Below are 26,477 nucleotides of genomic sequence, written 5' to 3' on the forward strand. Positions count from 1 at the left end.
TCCTAAAGTGGGAAAACTTTTTTTTTTTCTTAAAATTTGCTGAATTTTTTGAAATGTAATTAACATGATATTAAAATATATAAAAATACATATATAAACATTGTTTAAAAAATTTTAAAAATATGACAACAGATTTTTTTCTAATCAAAATTAGTTATTGGTCACCAAAGGATTTTCTTGAGGCGAAAAATTTAGTTTTAGCCAGTAAATTTAGTAGACAATAGTATTTTTAGTTGTAGTGTGCACTTTGTATTTTTATGAAAATTATCACAATCTGCAGATTGTAACATCATGGATAAACTTTATATTTTTTTTTATAAACTAACCATTTCACATGAATTTTGTGTTTATATTGAATTTCAATTTCAATGGTGGCTTCCTAATTGGATTTTAATCCTTTTCAAACAAGCCTAAGCCATAATAATATAATTATTTTTTTAGCTAATGTGTCAAACATTTGGAAGACATCTGAAATAACTAAGTTTCACTACTACAATAAACCATAAAGATCACAGCTTGCCAACGTGAAAATCAGGCATTAGTGAAATAGACCACCCGTCATCAAAGAAACAACTGGGCATTGGTAGAACCCAGTTGTGAGAATTGCCTTCTCTCTCTCTCTCTCTCTCTCTCTCTCTCTCTCTCTCTCTCTCTCTCTCGCAATCTTTTTGGGCGTGAAGATGAAAATGAAACGTAAAAATTTTTTCGGGTGAGTGTAATTAGGGCTTATCTTCTTACATTTTGTTAAAATATATATATATATATATATATATATATATATATATATATATATATATATTTTTAAAGTCCTTACACATCATTTTCCTCATATAACTTTTCAAAACCCGCTTAAATGAATACCAGCTCGCCCACTTGAAAATTCCAACCGCGCACCTAAATGGTATGCTTTTTATCTCGCCGCAAGAGTGAGATTATTTATCTCACTTTTTTTCACGCTAAAGTTTTCTATCACGCCACAAGGGTGAGGTCTTTTCTCTTTTATCTCACCACAAGAGTGAGATCTTTTATCTCATTTTTTTCTGCCCTAAAATCTTTTATCACGCCACAAAGGTGAGGTCTTTTCTCTTTTATCTCGCCACAAGAGTGAGATCTTTTATCTCTCTCACTTTTTTTAGCGCTAAAGTTTTCTATCACGCCATAAGGATGAGGTCTTTTCTCTTTTATCTTGCCACAAGATTGAGATCTTTTATCTTATTTTTTTCCGCCCTAAAATCTTTTATCACGCCACAAAGGTGAGGTCTTTTCTCTTTTATCTCGCCACAAGAGTGAGATCTTTTATCTCATTTTTTTTCGCCTTAAAATCTTTTATCACGCCACAAGGGTGGGGTCTTTTCTATTTTTATCACGCCACAAGGGTAAAGTCTTTTCTCTTTTATCTCGCCACAAGAGCGAGATCTTTATCTCATTCTTTTCTGCCCTAAAATCTTTTATCACGCCACAATGGTGAGGTCTTTTCTCTTTTATCTCGCCACAAGAGTGAGATCTTTTATCTGATTTTTTCTGCCCTAAAATCTTTTATCAAATCGCAAGGGTGTGATAGTTTTTCTTTTATCTCGCCGCAAGAGCAAGGTCTTTTATTCCGTGCTAAAATCCACTTTTTATCTCAGTTTTGGACTTAAACTAATACAAAAAAAAATTTAAGCACCACTTTTTATCATGCTTTCACTAAAAACCGTGATCTTTTTGAATCTTCTTAGTATGACCCATATCTATTATTGTAGTAGTGTATAGAATGGAATTACCTTAGTTAGTATTAAAAAAACAATTTGATTTCTGAATAATAATAGTCGTATTCAAGATTAAGGCATTCTCATATGATGTTGAAGACAATGAGCACACTGCACATAGCTTCAAGTCTCCTAGGCAATGTTTCAATAAACTCATGCTAGGTAAATCCTAATTTATCGGTTTCTTATATCACCAAGTCCAAGATGGGATTGAGATTATGCGGTGACCCAAGCTTGTCAAGACGAGTGTCTAGAGATCGAAAATTTGTTGTGTGATTTTTGGTACTATCACGTGGTGTCCCTACTCCTTTATCATCATGTATTTGTGTGGATTCCAGTGCTATGTGCATGGATCCAATGAAAATGTATGTATTTCCATTTGACCAAAAAAAAAAATGAAAATGTGTGGGGGAAAAGGGTGTTGGGACACAATGTGACAGTATCCAAAGACCACTCAGACCTTGTTCTCCTAAGCTTATTGGGGCTCTTTCATGTTTTGTCCTTATTCGAATTTTTTTGCATATATTAGTTTTACACCAAAATTTTGTAGATTATTGATTCGTCTTAACAAGAGGAATCATAAAATTCAAAAACTTTTACTTGTACCTAGATATTTTTTGAAATATCCAAGTTAAAGCCACAAAAGTGGACTTTTTGATCTTTATCTTTGATATTTTCAAAAGTATTTGGGTTAAAGTAAAAAAAAAAAAAACTTTCTGATTCCTCTCGTCGAGACGAATCAATAATCTATAAAAATTTAACGTAACATTAACAAAATACAAAAAAATAAATTAGAATAAGAAAAGAAAAAAAGAAAAAGCTTCAAAAAATTAAGAAGAACAAGGCCTGAATCGCCTAGAGATCACGTGATTAGGCCCCGTTTCATTCATCTCTAGCAGTTAGTTAGGAAAACCCTCTTGCCTTACTCCACTAGGCAGGAATTTTTTCGATCATGTCTAACTAAAGTTGTTATGGTTGGTCATCCAATCTTACCCGAAGTTGTGTTTGGAAAACGGTGGAGAGATATAAGATTATTGGAATCGAACGTGGGTCAAGACTGGCTATCGAGGAAACTGAACAATGAGAATTGGAGTAGAAGGCAGCGGGTTCATTTCGGTAGATGAACTTGAGCTCGGCCATCCTGCCAAGCACAAAGCGGGTGTCCGAACCGTTATGTTCGGCCCACTACAGCATATAGCAAGCCTCGCCTCTGAACCTTTTCCCCCGTATGGAGCCAGCATCGCAATTTTTGTATGGCATGCATGAGGTATGGTTACCACGTAGGCCTGACTCTCTCTTTCTCTCGCTTTGGAATGTTGGGTGTTGCGTCCTTCCTGTTAACCGTGAGGAATCTGGGATGCTCTAAGAGTATCAAATGTACAAACAACTGACGAGTTTATTAATTTCCGTATGTCTCAAACATCATCCAACCCGTCAAATTTTGCTTATCATCCTTCCAAATTGAAGAATGAGTAGCATTAGCATTTGAACAAATGCCACAATATTACTGTTTAATCACTATGGAATTTTGTATTTACATTATTGCCTTTTGACCTTTCGCAAGTATTTAGAGTTGCTTTATTATCTATAATATAATATAGTATTTGAAGGGTCTAATGAAATTTTTATTAAATATGCTGTAAAAGAGTGCTTGTGGACATTTTTCCAAAGTGTTTGCAGGCCCCCAACATGGTGGTATATAGTATCTGATTCCATTACTTTATTATCAATGGTAGACACTAGATAATATAGCTTTTCTCTCATAAAGCTTCAAGTAGTTCCTAAGTATGATATTTTACATGACCGCTTGTGGGACTAGGCAACTAGGGGTCGTGAAAATTTAATAATTTATGGTTAGTTGGTTATAAGATATGTTGCACGTCACTGCAATTTTCTATGACATCTGAAATATTATTCGCGGGGTAATAATAACAACGTTACTTATCAACTTGTGTAGTGTATGATCTCTTAAACCCACAAGTTATCTAGTACGCGGGGTAATAACAAAGTTTAATGACAAAGGAAGTATAATTAAACCCTGGTTCATGAAAGAGACTCTTCTTGGAATACATGTGCTTCATACACCAAGAAGGCAATCTCGATCAAGCAGGGCAGTGGAAGAAGAAGAGGAAGATGAAAAGAAAGTAAAAAAACCAGCTGGAATGCCTGGAAGAAGGGGTCAAATCGACCCTTATACCAACATGGAAATTGCTATGTCACGAATTTTGGTTTTTGTGCGATTGAAAATTCACTGTTGATTTTTCAGTAGAAAAAGGTAGGAGAATTTTTGGTCTAAGATCTGAAACATATGTTTTTTATCTAGTGTTGTCTCGTGGCATGTGACATCATCTTAGAGGGTCAAAGATATTAGGATATGTTAACGTAGGTAAGTACACACATATATTCTTGAATTGAATGTAAGAGTGATAGGGAGATGAAAAACATCATGGATCTGCGGTGTCACCATATTTGCTGAGACGGAAATGCCTCCATGCCCAACGTATTCTTTTGTTATCTGCGAAAGTAATCACTAAAAAGCTTTGCTATCTTGTCATAGTTAGAAGAGAAAAACAGATGAGCAAAGAAACCAAATAGATGACTTCTAGTACATATATGGCTATCTTGAATTAAATGCTAAGTGTGAAATAAGGGAAGAAAGAAGGGGAAAAAACCAAGAGAGTCGGAATATAGAATCATTGGAAAATCCTCTTTTTAGTACATCTAAAGTAGCAGAATGAGAATATTAATGACATGTAAGGCATGAAACTACTTTATGATAGATATGTCCATTGTTTGTATATATATGGCTGTATTTTCTAGCTTCTCACAGGATCCATAGAAGAGTTAAGTCTTCAGCATCAAGCAGAATCCATGTAAGCAGTTTCTATCCTGCATAAATAGATTGATTTATGTCCTAGATTTTTCTTCGTTTAATCTAGCACCCTACAACTACGTATTCTTTGCCAAAAAAAACTAGCTATACCATTCTATTTAAGGATCACAAAAACAATTCAACAAAAAACTGTCCTTACATAACAAGTATTATCCCCTTTTGTGGTCCTAGCACTAATCTATCATTTCAAATAGGTTTGGCTTAGCCTAGTAAGAGTAGTTGTTGGGTCTGGTATGCCTAAGCATGTACCTCATGACGTAGTTGTATCAACGGGGATATATACTAGATGTTGGAAAAGATTGCTTTAGGTTAGGCCTAAAGATGCACAATGTATCCTAGGACGTTAAATACTTTTGAGTTTGTCCATTAAGCATTGTTGAACACATTATCTACTCTGGAGTAAAAAGTTAATGCTACACAATTACAAATGGCACTTACATAATCCTGTATGTAGCCTGCGCTCCCTTCGTATATCAGTGATGATCAATCAAATTCCTCATGTGCTTATAAAGGAAGTTCTACATGCGTAATTGCATATGCGTATGCACCTTGTGACGAAATTATTCTTTTCAACCATCTCATAGTTTTAATTTTCTCTTCGTCAGTGCATTCTCTTTAAGAGCAACCATGGGGACAATGAGCGGACCAAGTCCTGGAATTCTTCCCGAAAAACTCACAGAAGATAATTATGAATATTGGAAAGTATGTGTGAGAAGGTACTTGATCGGTTTAGGCTTGTGGGATGTTGTATCTGGGACGAAAGCTCAACCACCGAAAGATGCGGATGATTATGAGGATTGGGAAAGGAAGAATGCGTTGGCTTTAGTTGTCATTCAACAATCATATGGGAAACAGGTATATTATAACTTCAGGAATTCTATAACTGCCAAAGACGCATGGGATTCATGGGAACCCATGACTCAACAGCAGGGGGAACCATCACAATTCACACGACCAGACGACAATGAAGGGACGCTAGAAGCCAATGGTAATTTCTGTTTTTCTAGGTATTTTGAATTGTTGGATAATGTGATGCAACTCTTACAAGGGGATTTTGTAGAATAACAGGTAATATGTAGTCCAGACTTCAGGTGAGTACTTTCAAGCATTTTATTCCTAAAGAGTTTCCCTTTTCTTCAGAACAAGTTATTCAGTAGGTATATCACATGAAGTTACTTTCTTTTTAAAAAGTTTTTCTCTTGGAATGGCTGCTCTGGTACTCAATATTGCCTCCGTGCCAGTCTGGAGAAATATTTTATTAAGGACGTCGCAAACTTAAATTGGTAATTGTACATTGGAACTGAATATCTGCGATGGAGGTCTTAGTTGATTTTTGGCAGATAAGGATGGATTTTAGAGATTTTGGAAGCCTTAGCAAATCATTTCTGAATTTTACTTAACTTGGTTGCATACTTCTTTGATGAAATATTGCAACCAAAATTACATGGGGAATATCCGGCATCAAATTTCCTTGTCACTCTTTGTCTCGGTGAAATTTGTGCCTTAGACTCGCAATGGATTAGAAACTGCATGGACCTCTTCTAAGAAATTTCAGCGTATCCATAAGAATAATTGAGGTGAAAGCCCCACAATAATAGTATGGTCAGTTTATTCGTGACGCCATGACAACTGTTAAAATCACAATATACTGTTAAAAGGATTGATCTTCTTCATGGGAGATCCTCTTAATAACATACAACTGTGAAACGAAATCCCACATCGCTTAGGTAGCAAAGTAATATGAAGAATATAAGCGTGAGGGCACTCCCACTTCATGAACTAGCTTTTAAGGTTGAGTTCTACCCAAGACCGTGTAGCAACAGCATCGACCATCATGAGGTTACTACGTTCCATTTCATGCCTCGTATATTTTCTATGGTGAAAAAACTGCAATGTATCACCCATCTTTTTGTCATGATTGCCTTTTTTTATGCTTATTATTGGATCCTTTTCTGGAAATACTTGTTAAGTCTACATTGTAGGGAAATAAATCCTGTGACATTTTCTCTGGTAATATAAACCTGCGAAAATTCTTGTGATATATTGATTTTGTATACTTCGATTTTCAAAATTCTCCATATTGTCTTATACTTTTATAGGTAGGTTATACCTCTGGTCTTCTTGTGCATGGTAATCTATTCGTATGTGCATCTATGTTTTATCTACCTACTCCAATGACAATCATTCACTCAAAGCAAAGAAATTTGCAGAGGATACCGATTTCCTTTGCGACGCGGCAATTTATAAAGCAGTTGAAAGTGGCAACAGGAAAACCACAATTCATTTACTTAAACAGAAACCCAACGCTGTTGGCCAGAAAATTTCGGCCAATGGGGATACTGCTCTTCATGTTGCGATTCTGGCTGGACATATACAGATTGCTGAGGAATTGGTGAAGTCAATGTCAGCAGAGGAATTGGAAATGACAAATAAATACGGGGATACAGCCCTCTCTCTTGCTGCCATCAGCGGAGTCACAAAATTAGCCAAGTTAATAGTGCCCAAGAATCCCAAGTTGGTTACCAGAAGAACTGATCAAAGTGCTGACGGTCATGTCCCCATTATTGTGGCTTCTCTATATGGCCACAAAGAAATGGTACATTACCTCTACAGAGAAACTCACAATATTGGTGAGCTCAGTAGCGAGGATGGTGCTACGCTGCTGAATTGCCTCATCACTGCTGATATGTATGGTAAGTTTATGCACGTCAGTTGTTGCCTAAAGTCATGCCCTCTCATGATGTTTAGGTTGTTAGTCCTAAGGCCTTGCTTTTTCTTACCACAGACGTGGCTTCACATCTACTGGAACAGAACCCACAATTGGGTCTCACAAAAGATCATTATGGAAATTACACCCTCAGAATATTGGCTAAAAAACCATCTGCATTCCCAAGTGGCTGTAAACTTGTGTACTGGAAAAGATGGATCTACTCAAGTGAGTACATCTGTTCAATGCTTTGTTGGCTAACAAGTAAGATAAGTTATAGGTCAAAATTATTTGACAAGGGTTATTATCAAAACCTGTTACCTATTATATGGATTTTAAGGAGATTTATTTCACACATTCAAATTTATTTGATAAGCCTTGTATATTGCAGCACGCTATTTTCCATTTATACATTTTTTCAACAGATTCATGTCGTCAAGCCCGATTGTTTGGGACTTAAAGTTTGGTTTGGATTGATTTGGTTTACCGGGAGTGCTGACCAAAATTTATTACAACGGCAGGTATCAGTGTAAATTCGTTACAAAGGGTTCTTAAACATGGGGGTGGGCCCTTTCATGGACCAACTGATGAAGAGAATCCAACAAGACCCAGGCACGAGCTGAATGCTAGAGGAAATATAATTGACAAAGGCATGTTGATTTTCTCCCCTGCTCTGTGCGTGCGTGCATGCATGTTTTTGTATCTGGTTCCATTTGTACACGTGAAAATGCATGTGTCATTCAAGGTGATGCAGGCTAGGTGATGCTCAAGAAAAATAGATTTAAAACATACCATATTTGGAATTTGAGTTGATTTCAAGGCCGCCTGATAGGAACCGCATATATTCATGATTCTTGTCTTAGTGATATTTCATGTTTTTTAAAGTTAGATACTAAATTTGTTATGTTAAATCTTTTCAATTAATATTACATTACACAATAGTTTTGCAAAATCAATACATTACACAATAGTTTCGCAAAATGCCGTACGTGGCATTTCCATGTTTTAAAGACCTCTCTTCTCTCCCAACAGGATCTATAATAAGGATCCTATCTTATGGCTCAAGTTGTGTTTCCACAGGCCAAGAAAACTAGCCTTTCCAAGATAACTTTTGGTTAGTTAATTACAAGATCAAAAAAAATACCATGTGAAAGAAAACTAACTCATTTCTATAAAGAAGCACCATCCTTTCATATGGGAATTTCATATTTCAAAAATCCTATTTTTCTCTCCTTGACATCCAACCCATCATAAGGAAAATTTCCATTTTAGAATTCTCTCTCTCTCTCTCTCTCTCTCTCTCTCTCTCTCTCTCTCTCTCTCTCTCTCTCTTTCTCTCTCTCTCTCTCTCTCTCATTTTTGGATTACAAAGCACACATATATTTTGATGGTTTGGTAATTCATAAAGAAAGAATATCTTAGTGATGCTTAAAATTACATACTTTTTGTTGTGCACGAACCACTGGTGTTTTATTATGGTCCGGTATTCCATTTTTGGGATGTTCCAGAAAAATTGTCCATTTTGAAATGCTTTCCAAAATATTTGGGAGAAGGTGGTTGACCAAATCCATTCATTTATTGGTTTAGTTGATTGTTGGATGATAATTGATTTTCGTTCAATCGTTTTTACCCCTCTTATAATGCTGAAAGCATGAATTGACCAATTAGATGTTAGTAGCTTTGTTTTCTTTCTTTCTTTTTTTTAGTTTCACTTATTGAACTTGCACAATTCTATGTAATTTTGATGAGGTGGGATTGAATTAGCCGGAATACTCGATGATGACAGCAATGCGGGTAGTGATCATGTATGGTTGATTAAGGTTTTGAATGAATTTCGTCAAATAAGTGCCTTCAGGCATGGACAAAGCGCTAGTATACTATAAGCTATGGGTATTTCAATTATTTTGGACTTGCCATGGGTTGTCTTACTCTTATGTCCTCTGATTTTTGTTTCGACAGGTTTTAGAAGTCAAAAAGTCTTGATTTGCCCATAGCAAATCGAAATCCTTCTAGGAGTAGGATTTCTTTCATGCTTATATGAAGCTATGCAAGGCTTCTAATTTAGTAGAGTAGGGTTATGGGAGAATTTGCAAAGCTGTGAACCTTTCTTTTGTTGATTATGTGATGCAGTCAATTCCTGATTGGTAGTTTGGTTTCTAGCCCACAAAACCAACTAATCTGAGAACGTTTTCGGAAAAAAAAAAAAAAACTAATCTGAAAACCATTCTCACCATCCACTGGTGATTAATGTTGCACAACATCCGCTATAGATTGACCCAACACAAAAACTGATAGGACACATGTGGGAGTTGAACCCCAAACCAAAAGCTTCTTGAGACCTGATCATCAGATGTGTTTTGTCGTATGGAATTGCCAATCAATTAAGACTACGAATTTAAGACTACGAATTTGGTCCTTACAGCAGGGAAACGCTCGTAGAAGAACGGGTGCAAATCATGGAGAATCCCCATCGAACGCTCCATTCCTAAGTGAGCCATGTCCTAATGGTAGCACAACAAGCCCAAAAACATTGGGGCAAGGCGAATAAAAGCACTTTTTGCTAAAAGGACAGCAAGGGGAAAGACAAATTGAGTTGGACTATGAGAGGGATCAAGCAGCACGAAATAGGAGAGATGAATAAATCAGGAAGCCAGCCAAGTATAAATTACCTCCATACAAGGGCCCAGTTGCTCCTCGCGAGGCTAGTAGATCCTCGCGACTGAGGTCGAATCTCCTTGAAGAAATGTCTTGACTAGCAAATCCACAAAGTCTTATTAGGAACGAAACACTTCTCTACCCTATCATCATTGGACTTGAAACGGGGACCTAGCTTACCCGCTTAAGTATAAGCCTCCTGAAGCCTTTGAACATCTACTTCCTCAGACTCGGACAGATTTGAAGGATCAAACGAACTGGTCCCCTGCAAAGACAAACAAAGCAGAATTGACACATATTTCAGAGTAGGTCCAAATTCTCCCCAATCAAGCATGAAGGTATGAGTCTCTCTACTGCACCGAGATAAGGCAAAACTGGGATTTGGGACTTCTCGGTTGAGGATCAAATCTTTGGAAATAGTGACGAAGTTGATCATGCAATTCTTATCCAAAACCTTGTGGAAAGTCTTTGTTTGCATAACCTCATCCACCTAGTTTTCCCAACCTGCGGGAGCGTGACAACAAGAGCCATATTGGATAGAAGAAAACAGAATTTTTCCCCTCTCAATACAAGAGGAGGGATGGATGAAGGGGTCATCAGGTCTACCTCCTCAAAAGTTGCCTCTTAGGAGAAATGAAGCAGTTGTGCCGGGCCCATGGGCATGAACCCCTCAACCCTTTCCCAAAGGGGTGCCGCCCCTTTTAGATAAAGGGCCCGTCGCCACTTATCTGGAGGAGAAAGCTCACTCCGGTCTAGGGGAGTACGGTTGGCCATGGAAATTATAGGGAATACCTCTTGAAGTTTTGAAGGAGTGAGAAGAGTGAGAGGAGAGAAGAAAGAGAAACTTCTGTCTGGGAAAGAAGGTAAAATGAACGATAGAGAAAGAGAAGTGTTGCTCTAAAAATGGAAAAGTGGAGCCCTTTTGCCTCCTCTTCTCAATATTTGTACAAGGAGAGGGGGTTGGTTGAACAAAAACCAAACGGTGTCACTGACAGGCTCGATTTGAAAGAGAGGGAGAGAGTGAACAAAAAAATGTGTGTTGCGATTTGAAATGCCGCTGACATCATGCACATGGGCAGGGCACAATTGTGGGGAACGTCAGCGATTAAAAGATTTGACTAGGTCAGAAAGTTTGACCAACCAACCCAAACGTGACAAGTGGCATCATCAACCGCGCGACAAGTGACATGGTTAAGGACGTGAACATGGCACAGTTGCAAAAGAAGTAGGACCCGCGCCAGATAGCCAAACATGTGGCATTCGCGAGAGGGGTGGCCCCAAGTGAGCCCCCGAGGGACCCAAGTAGGGCGCGAGCCCGACATACTAGAAACTAAACCTCTGGGCACTCCAAATAGGAGAATCAGCCCTAAAGGGAAAGAGAACAATGGCAAGGCGCTAAGGAAAATGAGATGAACACGAGTAGCCAATAGGCTCCTATATGATGCCCAAATGTTCATGTATGCTTCGCTTCGGTCATGAGGCAAGTTTTAAGGGGCCCTTTGATGCTTGGTTGTGGTAGTGGAAGAGCAAGTCATCATCTTGCCCAAATGGGAAATGAGGGAGATCTAGAAGTTCGGTGGCTTCAAAAGAAGAAGGGTTCTCCACGAAAGGGGGAAGAGTATGGCACTTGAGACTCGAGACCCACGTGAGGAGCTACCCCACCCCTGCGGTCAAGAGGTACATAAGAGGACACATGTCGATGCTTTATAGATCCACCTGGAGCCTTAGTACTGGCCTCTGATGTCTATAAATATGAGACATTCCTCTCAGATTGTTCAGAAATGATAAGAGACCCAGAGAAAAAAAGTTGGTGAGCACTGATTCTTAGGAGAATATCCTTTCTACAATGTCTCTATTGTCTTTCTCCTAGGGATTTTAAGTAGACCCCACCCATGCAGAGTGACTGCCTTAGTCCATTCTGTATACTCCTGCCTTCTTCTTCACCCCCTAGATCACTCCATCTCCCATTCTTCTAATTGTCATTCTTACCTCTCCAGCACTTATATTGTCCGGAATACTAGGGCTTATATTTAAACCATACCTACCCTATATCATAATTAATTCTTCTTAAAGCTCAAGCTATTAATATTTACCCAAAAAAGCTGTTAATTAATGGGCTCAACATTGTATGTTATTGAATCCAACACCAACAAATATTCTATGCTCAACAAAACACTAAAATATATCAAGTAACAATGTAAACAGACCAACAAAGCGTAGATTAGGCGGATTAAATGGGTGTTTTTCAGCACCTATCAATAGTCCCTCGAGAAATTGAAATTCTAAGGGGGTTTTTTTTATCGTCATGGCCCTTCATTTCATCTACCAATAGGTCCAGTAACACACATGGAGCTTTCTTTGCGTGAAATATTTTTCTCTATTCTTTTATGTGACTCACTAATCCTAGCAATTGATTTGTGGGTTTGCTTCTGTCTTACTACTTAGCTCCTCCGTCAACACAAGGAAGGCATTTATAGGTTTATTTCTTAGATTTGTAATTTTTCTTTCGGGTGTAAACTATGATATTGTCAAATTGACTCTATTTATCTACATTTCTACTTGCCTGTAGCATTTGAAAACCCAAGCCAAAAAAATTCGTTGCTTGGACATCAAATACACTTCTCTTACTTAATATATACTGGAAAGAGGTAACCATTTGTCCTCGACTACTCAACAGTTACAAAGCAAATGCTAGTTCAAAACAATCATTTTCGTTATCAATTGCATTGATGCATACGATCAGGTGTACAACTATGAGACCCACAGTAATATAGGACCTGTGAGTGAATGGATATACTGAATGCTTAAGAAAAATGGGTTGAAGAATCTTGTGTTGGTAGTTCTCCTGATTTTTGATTTTGGAGGATTTGTTTGGTGGAGAGTCAAAGGGTATATTCATCTTTTGGTCTCTGTGTTGGTTTACTTTTCTGTTTCTTAGGTTTCTAACAACTGTTTGTTCTAGGTCTAGAGTCGTTATTATGAAATTTCTGTGGTTGTTTGATCCATGATGCAATAGACAAAGACAACATTGATAATAAAGTGAAATCTAATACTTTGACATGCTATGCTACGATGTCCAATTGATGTCATGAGTCGGCTAAACTTTTTGTGTTTTATGGCGATCTATTTTTGCAGTACGAAGCCTGGTCCGAGAGCTGATATCCGGCTTTTTAAAAAACTTTGGTACGGAAGACATTCTTGATGAAATTCATTTCCGCACATGAATGTGTACTGTCTTTAATATGGACTCTTTCAATTGCAGTTCCAGATATATATGACAAAAAGTTGACGCATCATGAAGCCCTAAAAACTCTCAGGTGCATTTGTAAGGAGATTATTAAACTGAGTGAGTCACAACTTAATGATATCGGTATGGATGTAATAATCCACGACGTCATTCAGCATGGGATCTTGGAGTTCATTGTCGAAGTAACCAAGCAAGATCCTTCAGTCATATGGAGGAAGAAAGATTCAATGATATGGAGAAAATATGTTAAAGGTAGAACAATCTTTTCACTTGCAATTGTGCTGCGCCAAGAAAAAATTTTTAGCCTTATACATGGACTGGGAATAATGAAGAGCATTATGGCATGTGAGCGCGATGTATTTTTAAACAACTTTTTGCATCTAGCTGCAAAGTTGTCTCCTCCTTCTCAACTTGAACGCGTCTCTGGTGCAGCCCTACAAATGCAAAGGGAACTACAATGGTTTAAGGTAATTGCTATCTATATTTTCATTCATCTAATATTTAACGAGTTAACGAAATGTACTCTTCCTAGTCATAGCCTTACCAAATTTGCTTTATGGGATTATCATAGGAGGTGGAGAGTCTGGTGCAACCCAAGTGCAAAGAAGAAGTCAATAAAGCCAACAAAACACCTAGTGCTCTGTTTACCGAGGAACACAAAGAGTTGGCAAACGAGGGAGAAAGGTGGATGAGGAACACTGCGGCATCATGCTTGGTTGTCGGCACCCTCATTGCCGCCCTTATGTTTTCAACGTCTTTTACAGTTCCTGGAGGTACTAATGAAAAGACGGGCCTGCCTGTGCTTCTCAATCGCAATGGATTTGTGATTTTTGTCATGGCAAATGCATTATCAATGTTCTCATCCTCCACCTCGGTGTTGATATTCTTAGGCATTCTCACTGCCCGCTATGCAGAAAATGATTTCTTCCGTTCTTTGCCAACAAAATTGATTATCGGTCTTTCTTGCCTTTTCTTGTCTATAGTAACCATGATGATAGCCTTCGGAGCTGCAATGATTACTACCCTTCACGAACGGTTAACTTGGGCCACCATTCCAATCATCGTTCTTTGCGTCATACCCGCTACTCTATTTTGTCTACTGCAGTTTCCCCTCCTCCTTGAGATGTTCTATTTCACATACGTATCAAGCATCTTCGGCCAAAAAAATCCCCTTCTACTTCATCAAAGGGGTTGACGTGAAATCTCTATACTTTTGCAAATATCGAATTTCTATTGAACTAGTTATTGGAAGCTGTAATATTTGTTGTGATTCTTCCAAGCTTTATATGCTTGTTATTGGTGAATGCTTCAATATGGCCAACATTATAGTGTAATTGTGTTGATAAAAGCTGTATGATCTTTTGTACGTAGTTGTTATGTCTCCCTTTGGCAATCTACGTCCTCCTCTTTTTTTCTCAGGAAAAATTAGTTGAAATTGTACCCCTCTGTCCCGCAAAGTACTTTCATGCAAAGTAATTAAAGAATCTTAATTAGTTCTTTAAATTTGCTTGAATTTTTTTTAAAAAAATAATTATACGTTGAGTTATTTTCCTATTCTAAAAATCGCACTTCTTATCATGGTGAACTTGCATTTTTTTTTTACCGGAAGTAAACTCGATTTGTATATAACAATCGAAATAGAAAGGACCGGAACTCCATTGGTCTTAAAAAACAAAGAAGTACAACAACAAAAATTCGCAACAAATCAGCACCGAAGCTGAACCCACCAGACACACTCGTGAAGGAGGGTGGACCAGATCTGCCCTGAGTAGAAGCTGGTTCTAGCCGTAAACTAAAGAAACACCACCGAATCCGGGGCAGACGTCGCCATCGATGATGTTGGAGAGCTCGAAAACCTATCGTCAAGACCGACCAAATCCAAGAGCCAAAACCCAAACCTGGTGAACTTGCATAATTGATGAAGAAGTATTAACAAATACCACCACGGATGACAATGAGTCACGTTGTCACGAACCTCCGCTTGACAGCATGTCCCAATCCCCTTGTCACCCAGTCCTTGAGTCGCGTCATTTAGTCCTTAACCTCACAACGGTAAGATAACGCTTTTTTCAATCGTTAAACTGTCAGAGTATGGGTTAATTACATATAACCCCCTTAGCATCACTAGTTTTCACTTTACCTTTTCATCTAAAAAATCCTACAACTTGCCCCCTCAATATATCATATAGTACTATCACTTAGCCCATTTTGTTACTCTTTTGTCTAGATGTGAGTGTTAGGCTCTGATATGACATGCACATGTGACTAATTTATGACAAAAATGTCCCTTTGTACAAGATAGTAGTATAAAATTTCTTTTATGAGTCATATTTTAATGCTTATAAACATTATCATAGAAATTAGTCATAGTGAGCCCTAGAGGACAAATAAATGACGAAAAAAGCATGTTCTTTGAATTAGAGGATATACTTAAAAAAATAAGTAATGGAAATTTATAAATTGTACTTCCTTTCCCTTTTTAAGTGTCCACTACAGTTCTGTGTGTCATTTTCAATAACATATATCTATCGACGTATATTATGTTGTATGTTCTTAAAATCATTGTCTTATAGAAGTAATTAAAATCTATCAAATAAGATTCATATTACATATTTTTAGCAATATACACTGAAAGATATAAGCAATTGAAATGACACGCAAAATCGTAGTGAACATTTAAAAAAGAACAGAGGGAGTAGAAAAAATAAGCCATAGAAATTGCTATATAAAGACATATTTTGGTCATAAATTACTCACATCTGCATATCATATTAGACTCTAACACTCAAATATGACAGAAGAGTGACACAAGAGGCTAAGTAATACTCCCCCCGTCCCTATTTAATCGTCCACTACGGTTTTGCGTGCATTTTTAACAGCTTATATCTCTCGACGAATATTGCTAAAAATATGTAATATGAATCTTATTTGATAAATCTCAATTTTTTCTATAAGACAATAATTTCAAAAACATAAAACATAATATACATTGAGAGATATAAGTCGTTAAAAATGCACGCAAAACCGTAATAAACAATTAAATAGGGACGGAGGGATTACTAAATAATAGATTAAGGGAGCAATGAATAGGGTTCTTTAGGTGAAGGGCGTGATGTGAAAAGCGGTAATAGTCGAATTGGGTAATCTCTAATTAACCCTAAAGTATCAATTTCCCATCGGATATTTCTATCAATAACCCTTTATTTTCTTCATACAGCCCTATTTCTAGATACAACCCACAACCCTTTTTCACTTTAACAAATCTACTAAATACAACCCAATAAGTCCCTGTATATTTCCCAACATACCCCTCCTCTTAAATCCCTTCCACCATCGGTACAATCTCCACAACCTCCATAACCACCACCATCACGACATCCTCTTCCACCACCACGAACTCCATGACCTCCACCACCTCCACCAATGAAGAGACCTTCTGTGACCTTTAGTTTAGCACTTTTTGCGCTAGGTGGAAATCCTGAACGCGTGAGGTACGAAAGCGATCGTGCCAAGACTTGTCGACATCCAACGTTGAAAGACTAAGAGCATTTATCTAACTTCCAAATGAGAGTGAAGGTGTTTGTGATCTAAAGGGTGAGATCACAAGCTATTCTTGTAGTGATTCTATTGCATTCTAATGAAGCAACTCGAGGATCCAGTTGACCTCAAAGGTCAACATAAGTATTGTCCCTCTTTCGAACCATCTAAAAGTGTTTTGGATGGTCCCAATTTTTTTAAAAAAAAAGACTATTTCAAGGAAGAGGTCTTCTTAAAATCCAGATCATTATTTGAACGGTCCGAACGAGAAACAACACACATATATGCTGACCTGTGAAGATCAGCAGGATCCCCCATTTGCTAACAAAGTGGCGGTTCACCTGAAAATATATATATAACACTGAACCGACCACTAATTCAAAAAGCTAAGGGTAGAATTAAAAACTAAAGTAAAATAAGAGGCACTAAAACAGGAATCTACTTTCTCCCTTCCACATGCATTGTATCCAAGAAAGCTCAATTCTTATCTTAATTTCCAAAAGAACAATTCCTGGAGAATATTATAGAATGGAATTAACCTTAGTTAGTGTATTAAAAAAAACAATTTGATTTCTGAATAATAATAGTCGTATTCAAGATTAAGGGCATTCTCATATGATTTTGAAGACAAGGAGCACACTGCACAAGCCTTCAAGTCTTTTAGGCAATGTTTCAATAATTAAACTCATGCTAGCTCGGTAAATCCTAATTTATCGGTTTCTTATCACCAAGTCCAAGATGGGATTGAGATTATGTGGTGATCCAATCTAGAGATCGAAAAAATTGTTGTGTGGTTTTTGGTAATGTCACGTGGTATCCCTACTCCCTTTTCACCATATATTTGTGTGGATTCCGATACTATGTGCATGGACCCAATGAAAATATGTGGGGGGAAAAGGGTGTTAAAACATAATGTGGCGGTGTCCAAAGACCACTCTAGCCTTATTCTCCTAAGCTTCTTGGGGCTTTTTCTTGTTTTGTCCTTATTCGAAGGATTTTCACGTTTATTAATTTTGCGCCAAATATTTTTGAAAATTTCCAAGTTAAAACCCCAAAAGTTGACATTTTGACCTTTATCTTTGAAATTTTCAAAAGTGTTGGGGACATCTGGGGTAAAAGTAAAAAAAATAAAAAATTTACTTTTTTTATTCTTCTCGTTGAAACGAATCAATAATCTATAGAAATTTTTGACGCAAAATTAACAAAATACAAAAAAAAAAAAATAGATCGAGTAAGAAAATATTTCAAAAAGTAAGAAAAACATTGCCTGAATCGCCCAGAGATCACGTGATTAGGCCCCGTTTCATTCATCTCTAACAGGTAGGAAAACCCTCTTGCCTGACTCCACTAGGCAGGAATTGTTTCCATCATGTCTTAACTAAAATTGTTATGGTTGGTCATCCAATCTTTACCCGAAGTTGTGTTTGGCTATTTAATACTCCCTCCGTCCGTTATTTAGAATCCAATATTTTATTTTGGACTGTCCTTTAATAAAAGTATTCATTTTGTAAAGTTAGTGGGTAAAAGTTGGTATTCATTTTGTAAAGTTAGTGGGTAAAAGTTGGTGCATTGTCTATTTTGTCCCTAAAAGTAGATTTCATTTTGAAAAATTAGTGAATAAAAATATAATAATGATGAGTAAGTAGGAAAAGTGGAGGAAAAAGTTGATATGAAAGGTATAATAATGATATCTTTTTAATAGGTTGGAGTTACGAAACATGACACTTAAAAAGGTACGGTGGGAGTAAAAGTCTTTTTTGATGAGTTTTTTCTCTTGTGAACTTTTTCTCTTGTTTTGATCAAAACATCAGAACTCAAAACGTCAGGAAAAAAAATTATAATAATATAAGTAAACGATCATTGGAACTTTCCAGTGGAGATAGAAAGGAGGCTGCTGGCCCATTTCCAGGCAGTGGTGGAGCTAAGGTTTGCTCCGAGTGAGGCAAATAAATGTGCAAACTTGATGGTGAAGGAGGCTTTCAATTTACCTTTAGGTTTAATTTCTTTTTTTGTTGCATTTGATGTAATATTATTTCAATTACAACAAGACTCTGTAAGGATTAAATACTTTAGACTTTTTTTTTTATCGGCAAAAAATACTTTAGACTTATTGCTTATTTGTAATAGTAGTATCCTTTACAACAAAAAAAGAAAGAAAAGAAAAGACTACACAGAAAGAATCAATTACAGGTTGTTTTTGGCAAAAATACTTTAGACTTATTGCTTATTCGTAATAGTAGTATCCTTTACAACAAAAAAAAGAAAGAAAAGAAAAGACTACACAGAAAGAATCAATTACAGGTTGTTTTTGTCCACACGTGTAATTTATACTACTAGTTTGTATTCTTTCCGTTTGGACTCTGGAGACAGTAATACCTTGTTTGGATGGTATTTTAAAAATATTTGAGTTTGATTTTTGGATAATGAGTGGAAAAAAAAATTAAGGTAATAATTATAGATATGAGTAATGAATATATGGAGAGAGATAGAGAGAAATGAGAATAATAATTGGAGATATAAGAGAGAAATGAGAGTAATGATTGAAAGTATGGGTAATGAATGTTTTTTGAGTTGAAAATATTTTTTTTAAATGTCATCCAAACAAGGCATAAGACCCCGTTCGTTTTGGGATTTTGGATTTAGATTTATAGGTACTGAGTGCATAGAAAAATAGAGTAATGATTGAAAATAAGGATAATAATATGAGAGATATAGAGAGAAAAATAAGAGTAATGATTGAAGAAAAATATAATAATGATTAGAATCTAAAATCTAAAACCTTTAAACAAACGGGGTCTAAAAGGACAACAAAATTTAGAAATACAATTTTATAATAGAAATTGTTAGAAAATATGGCACTTCATTTTGGTTTCATGGAGATTTTTATGTTTGGTTTTCACTGTCAATATGAGCCCTTTATTTTGGTTTCATGGAGACTTTCATGTTTAGTTTTCACTGTGAATCTAAGCCCTTCATTTTGGTTTCATGTAGACTTTTATGTTTAGTTTTCATGAAACACTATCAAGCCTCATAATACAACTCCGAACACAATATTCAGAACTGTTGAAAATTGATTGTGAGATGCTAGGGACACATTAACAATGTCTCAATCAAGACCAAAAAGGTTTTAACAATTAGACTCTATTTTTTTTTTTCGACGGTCAAGGTGAGCATAATTGTGTGGCGTGGCGCTCCATGACTTATAGGTTGTTCAGCTAAATAAGCCAAATGACTTATTTTTTTGTCTTTAATCAAATTTTTTCCACATTTGTTAGTTTTTCGTCAATTTTTTGTGGATTATTAATTCTTCATGACAAGAGGAATCTAAAAAGTAAAAAATTACGATTGAAACCTAAATTTTTTGAATAAAGACAAAAATAAGCGAATAAGCCAATTTTTTTCGTCTTTATTCAAAATAATTTGGATTTCGATCGTAATTTTGTATTTTTTAGATTCTTCTTGTCACGACAAGGCAATAATCTACAAAAAAAAATTGATGAAAAACTAACAAAAACGAAAAAAATTTAAATAAGGACAAAAAATTTAAGTCATTGAACTTATTTAGCCGAACAAATCACTCTCTACATAGAGCCAGCACCTAGTCGTGAATTTCATAGAATTGTGCAATATCGTAGAGTCGGCACCTAGTCGTAGATTTCATAAAATTGTGTAATGTTTACTAGGACCTTTTTTCGACCCACGAGTATTATGACCTTATTCACATGATCATTCATTCAATTAGATCTTTCGTTTGCGCTCTCAATTTTTGTACTTGCAAATTTAGTAATTTAGGATATTTTTTAAAAAAGAAACCCTTTCATGCACACATGTTATGTAAGTAACACAACTACATCTCAACCTCCCTCGACCTTAGTTATGTAATTCTTCGAAATGCTCTGTGCTTTCGCCCTCAATCCCCACACTTTTCTCGCGCTCTCAATCTCCACTCTGATGAATTTTTAGTTGATGAGATGTGTTTTAACAAAACTTTCACGCAATAGCTCGGATGAATCATGTGACTTAGGTCTCGACTCCTTGAGAGCACATAAAAATTTCGGAGAGTCTAGGCTCACCCCATATTTTATCGCACATGTCCACCGAACGCGTATAAAACCCACTCCACGTCCCACAAAAATACAAAAAAAAACATCCATAATTTTTTACAAAGTTCTGTAAAACTAATATTGATAAGTATTTTTCCTGGATAAAACTGTTCAGTTTCGCCCCTTATGAATTCAGAAAAAAAATATTAATCAATATCGTTGGAGTTAATTCTTTACAAGACACCATAAGAAATTATTTTAAAATTCATATATATTTTTCTAAGAACCAGAGTAGGCCCTATACGTATGGGGACGCTGGGGGCTGCTGTTCTCGAATTCGGGGCCCACTCTGGTCTCGCTCTAATGATCGGAAGCGTTCATTTCGTAAAGCTCGTCGAATAGAACAACTATGCAAAAAATTAGCTTAATTGGATATCATTAAATGTCTGATCGGAACCTTTTTATCTTGAAAAGAATGGATCCGAAACACTGGATCAAATCCACTGTAACCCATGGACTGAGAGTTATATGGTTTCCGATCAGGCACTTAATGATATCCAATTAAGCTGATTTTTTACATAGTTGTTCTACTTAACGAGCTTTATGAAGTGAACGCTTTCGATCATCGGAGTGAGACCGGAGTGAGCCCGAAATCGGAGACAACAGCCCCTAGCGTCCTACGTATGGAGTGGACATGTGCGGCAAAACTATGCGGTGATTAAAGGACGGCTGTAAAAAATTTCATGACCAGCCAAAGGACAGCTAGCGAGGCTGGAGCAAGCAAGTACACCCGCAGTTTGTCTACAAAAGCCAAATGAGAGACAGCGGAGGAAAACAAAACAGTAGAGAGAAAAAAAGCGACCGAAACCGCGTTCATGTGTTGATCCCGGGTGGCTATTTCCCTCGTTTTAGACAGGAGAAAAGATGTCTTGTCCACATCGTACTTAACGTGGGCCGCGGAGAGGACGATAGGTCGGTTGTGCTGCTCTCTTGCTGTATCCAAATCTGTCATTATCAGTATTTTTTTTTTAAAACTTGTTAATTTTGTGTTAAATTTTAAATTAGGCAGAATTGGGTACAACAAGAGAGGCCCACAAATGAAAAGATCTACTGTCCTCTCCCCACAATGATAGATCGAAAAGGATTTGAGCACATACAAATGGGTGCATATTTCGTATATACATATTAGTATATTACTTTGTGACCCGTTTCAAGTTCCAATTAGAATTGCTCATTTTGTTCAAAAATATTAATTTTAAGATCACCGTAAACAATCAGCTCAATCGAACAATAGTACTAGTGTTTATGAAAGATCAAATTTTACTTCGTAATTAATTCATGAATTTAGGAGCAAAGTCATATGTTTCGTAAATTCTCTTAACCATATGCGATTGAACTAATTTTTTACATCGACTGTAAATAAAATATTTTGAACAAAATAAACAACTCTGATTTTTTATAAGACTCAAGATGGTTCCAAAGTAAATATGTACGCGTGGGGTACGCGTGGGGTTTTTACCCCTTTGTATGTACTCATAGCAAAGCTGGTAGATCTTATTGGCTGTGCTGCTCTCTAGCTGTACCCAATTCTCCTCTCTCTCCTCCCCCGCACCCTATATAGCAGCACTCCCCTTCCTCCAGTTTGGATACTCTCTCTCTCTCTCTCATCACATCGGAGCTGAAACCGGAAAAACCCAACTTCATGGAAGATAGCAAGGAGGTAATTATTGTAAATCTCTGTCTCTGTGTTTCTGTTCTCGATTTATATCTCCACTCTTCGATAGTGGTATTTGCGTTCTCGATATTCGTGTTTCTCGGTAATTGAGGTTTCAGTCATTTTTTCTCGTGAATTTTTAAAGTTGGAATTTTGTTTGTTGAGTTCGTATAAGCTTTTGTTTGCTACTCCCTCGGGCCTTGCTCCACGAGCTGTGTAGGGCGGGTCGAAATGAGGTAGTTTTGGAGTGCAGATTTGGGGCCAAAATGACTTCTTCTCTCGACCCGTCCTACACCGTTGTGCCGCCGACCGCACCACAGCATCCTGAAAAAACGTTATTTTGAAGAAATAAAAATATACTTTTCATGTATTTTTTTATTTTTTGGCACAATTGGAAAAATTAATTAAGATTTTTTAACTAATTTTAAAGAATTTAGAAAACTATACACAGGAGCGCGTTAGGACGTTGCTCTTTTAAATTTACCCTTCCCATGGTAAATTTACCTGAGTAAAAGCAAAATGGGAGTGCATATGGTAAAAAAGGGAGTTCGAAAATCACTAACCACAATTTTTGTAGCGGGACTAATATTGCGGGCCGGAAAGTGGTTTGGTACTTATTTTGTTCATTGTCATTTGTCATTAGCTAGCTGCCTAGCTTTAATTCACGAATGCTTCAAAATCGTAGTTTTGCTTGGTCTATATTCCTCGGGAAATAATACAATACACACCTCTTATTTGGATGTGTATCATATGCACTCCCAAAATGTTACAAATCGTATTGCTAAAAAGTTACAAATCGTATAAAGGTTATGAGATATTGTGAGACGTGATTCCAATCGTCTTTTCCTTGTAAAAGCAAACTCTCCAAATTCCTCCGCTCTCAAAATGAGAACAAGTCAAGATAGAGTATTCGCACACTGGGGCGTGTGATGTTTGAATGTGACGGTGCATATAGTCTTTGAATGTCGACACGTTTGAATGTGACGGTGCATATAGTCTTTGAATGTCGACACCCGCACCTGGATGCTGTCTACACATTACCGCCTACATAGGAGACTGCATGATTAGACGAAGAATGGTTGTTCAAGGGAGCAGAGCGACAGGATTCCCGCGTGCCCGAGCGTCCCTCTTTCCTTTTCATTTAACTTTCTCCAAATTGAGCTGATTTTTGGCTCTTTGTTTCAAGTGCAATTTGAAATGTGAGAAATGATCCCCCCCTTTTTTTTTAGTACACTCCTATACTTGTTTCTACTGTGCTTTGGAAATTCTTATGTGTAATTTTGGCAAGTTTCAGAGTGTACTATGACAAGGTGAGTGTTAAAATCGTTTCGTCGGGTGATAATTCACTGACTTTTACTCGAAAGAGTGTTTTGAAGCAATTATTCCTCGAGAATTTCGTTACACAAACTTAAATTTTGTGCACAAATTCTGTAATGTGACTTTTAAGGTCCCTTCGTGTCGAACCACAACTCCGGCAAATGTTGCTCGTGATTTCAAAATGCCATTGGAAAATCAGTGCGACAATACGAAAGGGTTTCCTTCATAAACATCATATCTGCAAATGCTTTCGATGTACAAATGTGAAAAAGAAACACGGATATGAGTTATCGATATGTGTTTTTGTTTCCAAGAAACCTCCATTGTCTACTTTCGTGAAATACTTTCGGGACAAATACTCATTGCTTTTATTTTGCCTTAATTTCGTCTTCGGAAGAATGGTTGTTGGAAACAATGGTGAATGCAACCCTTCGATGCGTTTGTGCATAGGTGATCCTTCATTGCACTAAAGTTTTTATTTCTTCTTCTTTCGTGCGTGTAATTTGCAGAAGAACACGACACCATGGCTATCAGTGCCCCAGTTTGGGGATTGGGACCAACAGGGAGTAATGCCAGATTACTCCATGGATTTCACCAAGATCAGAGAAATGAGGAAACAGAACAAGAGGGATGTGTCAAGAGCCAGTCTTGGAAATGAAGAAGAGCTCATCTCCTCGACCGTCGCCTCCAAAAACACGGCCGACAGTAACCTCCGGCATTGCCACCAGACCCATTCTCCAACTGTAAGATTCTTTTGCTCTCTTTGTTTATAGCTTCGGTAAAGTATCTAACTCAGTATAGGGATTGCCATACAGAAGCCTCATGCATAATTCATTGTAGAAAAATTGAACCATCTTAGAGCAACCCTTACTCAACTTGATTTGGTGTTAGACGCTCCAATGGGCAAACCCAAATTTATGCACAAATTTGAGTAAAAGCTTCATTAGTTGTAAATTTGGGAGGGGAGAATAACCTCGTAAATTTGGGTAAAAATTTGTGTCTCCCTTAATTTCAGTAAAAATTTGAATAAAACTCAATGTGGTATAGGTTCAAGTGAAGGAGTGGAATAGATTTCTTAGGGGTTTTACTCAAAATTTGAGTTTGAAAAAGAAAAGGTGCAAGGGTTGCTGATGCTCTTAGGAGTACTCTAGTGTTATCCCAAGGAATTTGGAAATCCTGTAGGACAGCCCGCGCAACAGGATGCCCGGACCCATAAGTATGGGTCACTTAAAAGAAAAGGAGAAGAGGATGGCATGTAGGCGTTTTCGCTAGCACCTCATGAACAAACCATGTGATTATGAGTATTCATTAGAGCCAGCTAGTAACAGCTCGTTGGATGGAGATGTATCCTCGAAAGAGGAAACCACATGAATTATTTTTCATGTAGACCCAAAGAGCTTTCTATGTGTAGAAAACAACACAGAAATTCTTTTCGCATTTCTACGGTAAATTGGTTGTCACTGAATTCAGTCCAAGTATATACATTTTTTTGAAAGTAGATTAGTTATTTTTGCTAGGATTTTGACAGAAACTGAAAATATTTCCAATCCATGTAAGAAATGAACACAAGGCTTGAGCATTTGAATTCACAAAATGAGTAAATGTGGCTGGCTTGTCATCATATCTAATTTATCTTCATATCTGTAAATATGTTCTCTTCATTTTCATATAGTGGTCCAACGCTGGACCCATGTGAGCAGCTGGCCAAGTAGGTCACCATGGGCTATGGGTTAGGCTTCGAAACATCATACTTAGAGCACACCCACTTGTATGCAAAATGTTGACAAAAGTGGGGAAAAAGTTGTTAATGACTTCATGTTTTGATTTTTAGAAATCACACGTAGCGTAAACAACAGAACCAGAATTTCACATCGGAGGGCTCAAGTTTTGCGGTTGAAAAGTACCCAAAAAAGTTTGATATATGGTTTCAATTCAACTTTGATATAGCTTGGGTAAGACACACCCAATCCGAGCCATATATTTTGAATTCTGAATAGTTTCTGGGTATAATTTCTTTGCACAAAGCAATGATATTCTCTCCGGAGAGAGGGAAGAGCCCAGACCAATGAAAAATATGTATGCTGGTGGGCAGAATTGGCAACCAAATTGATCCAGTAACGAATTTAAATTAACGTCGTAACATCTGGAACACGAGACTGTAACTTAAAAGAGAACTACGAAAATTAAAATATTTCTTAATTTTGGTATGAATTAGTACTTTTTCTCTCGTTTAGTTTCCTGGTTCTGACTCTTTCGCGTTATTATTTTTTTTGACAGGCAAGGAGAAGCATTCTCAGATACTTCAATTGCTGCGCAAAAGCTTGAGATTCATTGAGACGACTGTGTGATGACCTAAGTATATAGAGCGTGCAAGAGTAGGAAGAATGGTTTATGTGTGAATCGAATGAGGATATTTTCTTTTCTTGCAACCTTTGTTGATTGATGGATGGCTGTTCTGGTTACGAAGTAGAGATAAACTTTCATGTCTGGGTCAAGGATTTAAGGAGGAAGAGGGGAAAAAAATTCTTTTTTTATTTTATCCAAAGCGAAAAAAATTACTACTATAAAAACGAGTTATATTGCTTGAGGATGCTTCATTTTTCCGTGCACAGAACT

At 37.0% G+C, this 26,477-nt stretch overlaps 2 protein-coding genes across 3 annotated transcripts in view; both read left to right on the forward strand.

Annotated features, from left to right (window-relative positions):
* LOC131303290 (uncharacterized) overlaps nucleotides 1–26,431 on the forward strand; it is a 28,629-nt gene extending 2,198 nt beyond the window's left edge. The window contains exons 2-4 of the mRNA XM_058330088.1: nucleotides 22,500–22,550; nucleotides 24,371–24,604; nucleotides 26,139–26,431. Coding sequence (XP_058186071.1) covers nucleotides 22,533–22,550; nucleotides 24,371–24,604; nucleotides 26,139–26,186 — 300 coding nt within the window. The 5' untranslated portion in view covers nucleotides 22,500–22,532 and the 3' untranslated portion in view covers nucleotides 26,187–26,431. The remainder of the gene's footprint in view (nucleotides 1–22,499; nucleotides 22,551–24,370; nucleotides 24,605–26,138) is intronic.
* LOC131303289 (uncharacterized) lies at nucleotides 4,502–8,613 on the forward strand. 2 transcript variants are annotated; one of them, XM_058330086.1, is made up of 5 exons: nucleotides 4,502–4,621; nucleotides 5,247–5,629; nucleotides 6,852–7,334; nucleotides 7,427–7,576; nucleotides 7,870–8,613. In XM_058330086.1, exons 2-5 carry the CDS (start codon nucleotides 5,269–5,271, stop codon nucleotides 8,109–8,111), a joined length of 1,236 nt encoding a protein of 411 aa, XP_058186069.1. In that variant the 5' UTR covers nucleotides 4,502–4,621; nucleotides 5,247–5,268; the 3' UTR covers nucleotides 8,112–8,613. The 2 variants fall into 2 exon arrangements, with proteins under 2 accessions (XP_058186069.1, XP_058186070.1); XM_058330087.1 differs by having other exon boundaries at nucleotides 4,507–4,621; nucleotides 5,247–5,496; nucleotides 6,938–7,334; nucleotides 7,870–8,612.
* Nucleotides 26,432–26,477: the final 46 nt, after the last annotated feature.

This window comes from Rhododendron vialii, chromosome 10a (genome assembly GCF_030253575.1).
Source record: "Rhododendron vialii isolate Sample 1 chromosome 10a, ASM3025357v1".
Taxonomy (NCBI): Eukaryota; Viridiplantae; Streptophyta; class Magnoliopsida; order Ericales; family Ericaceae; genus Rhododendron; species Rhododendron vialii.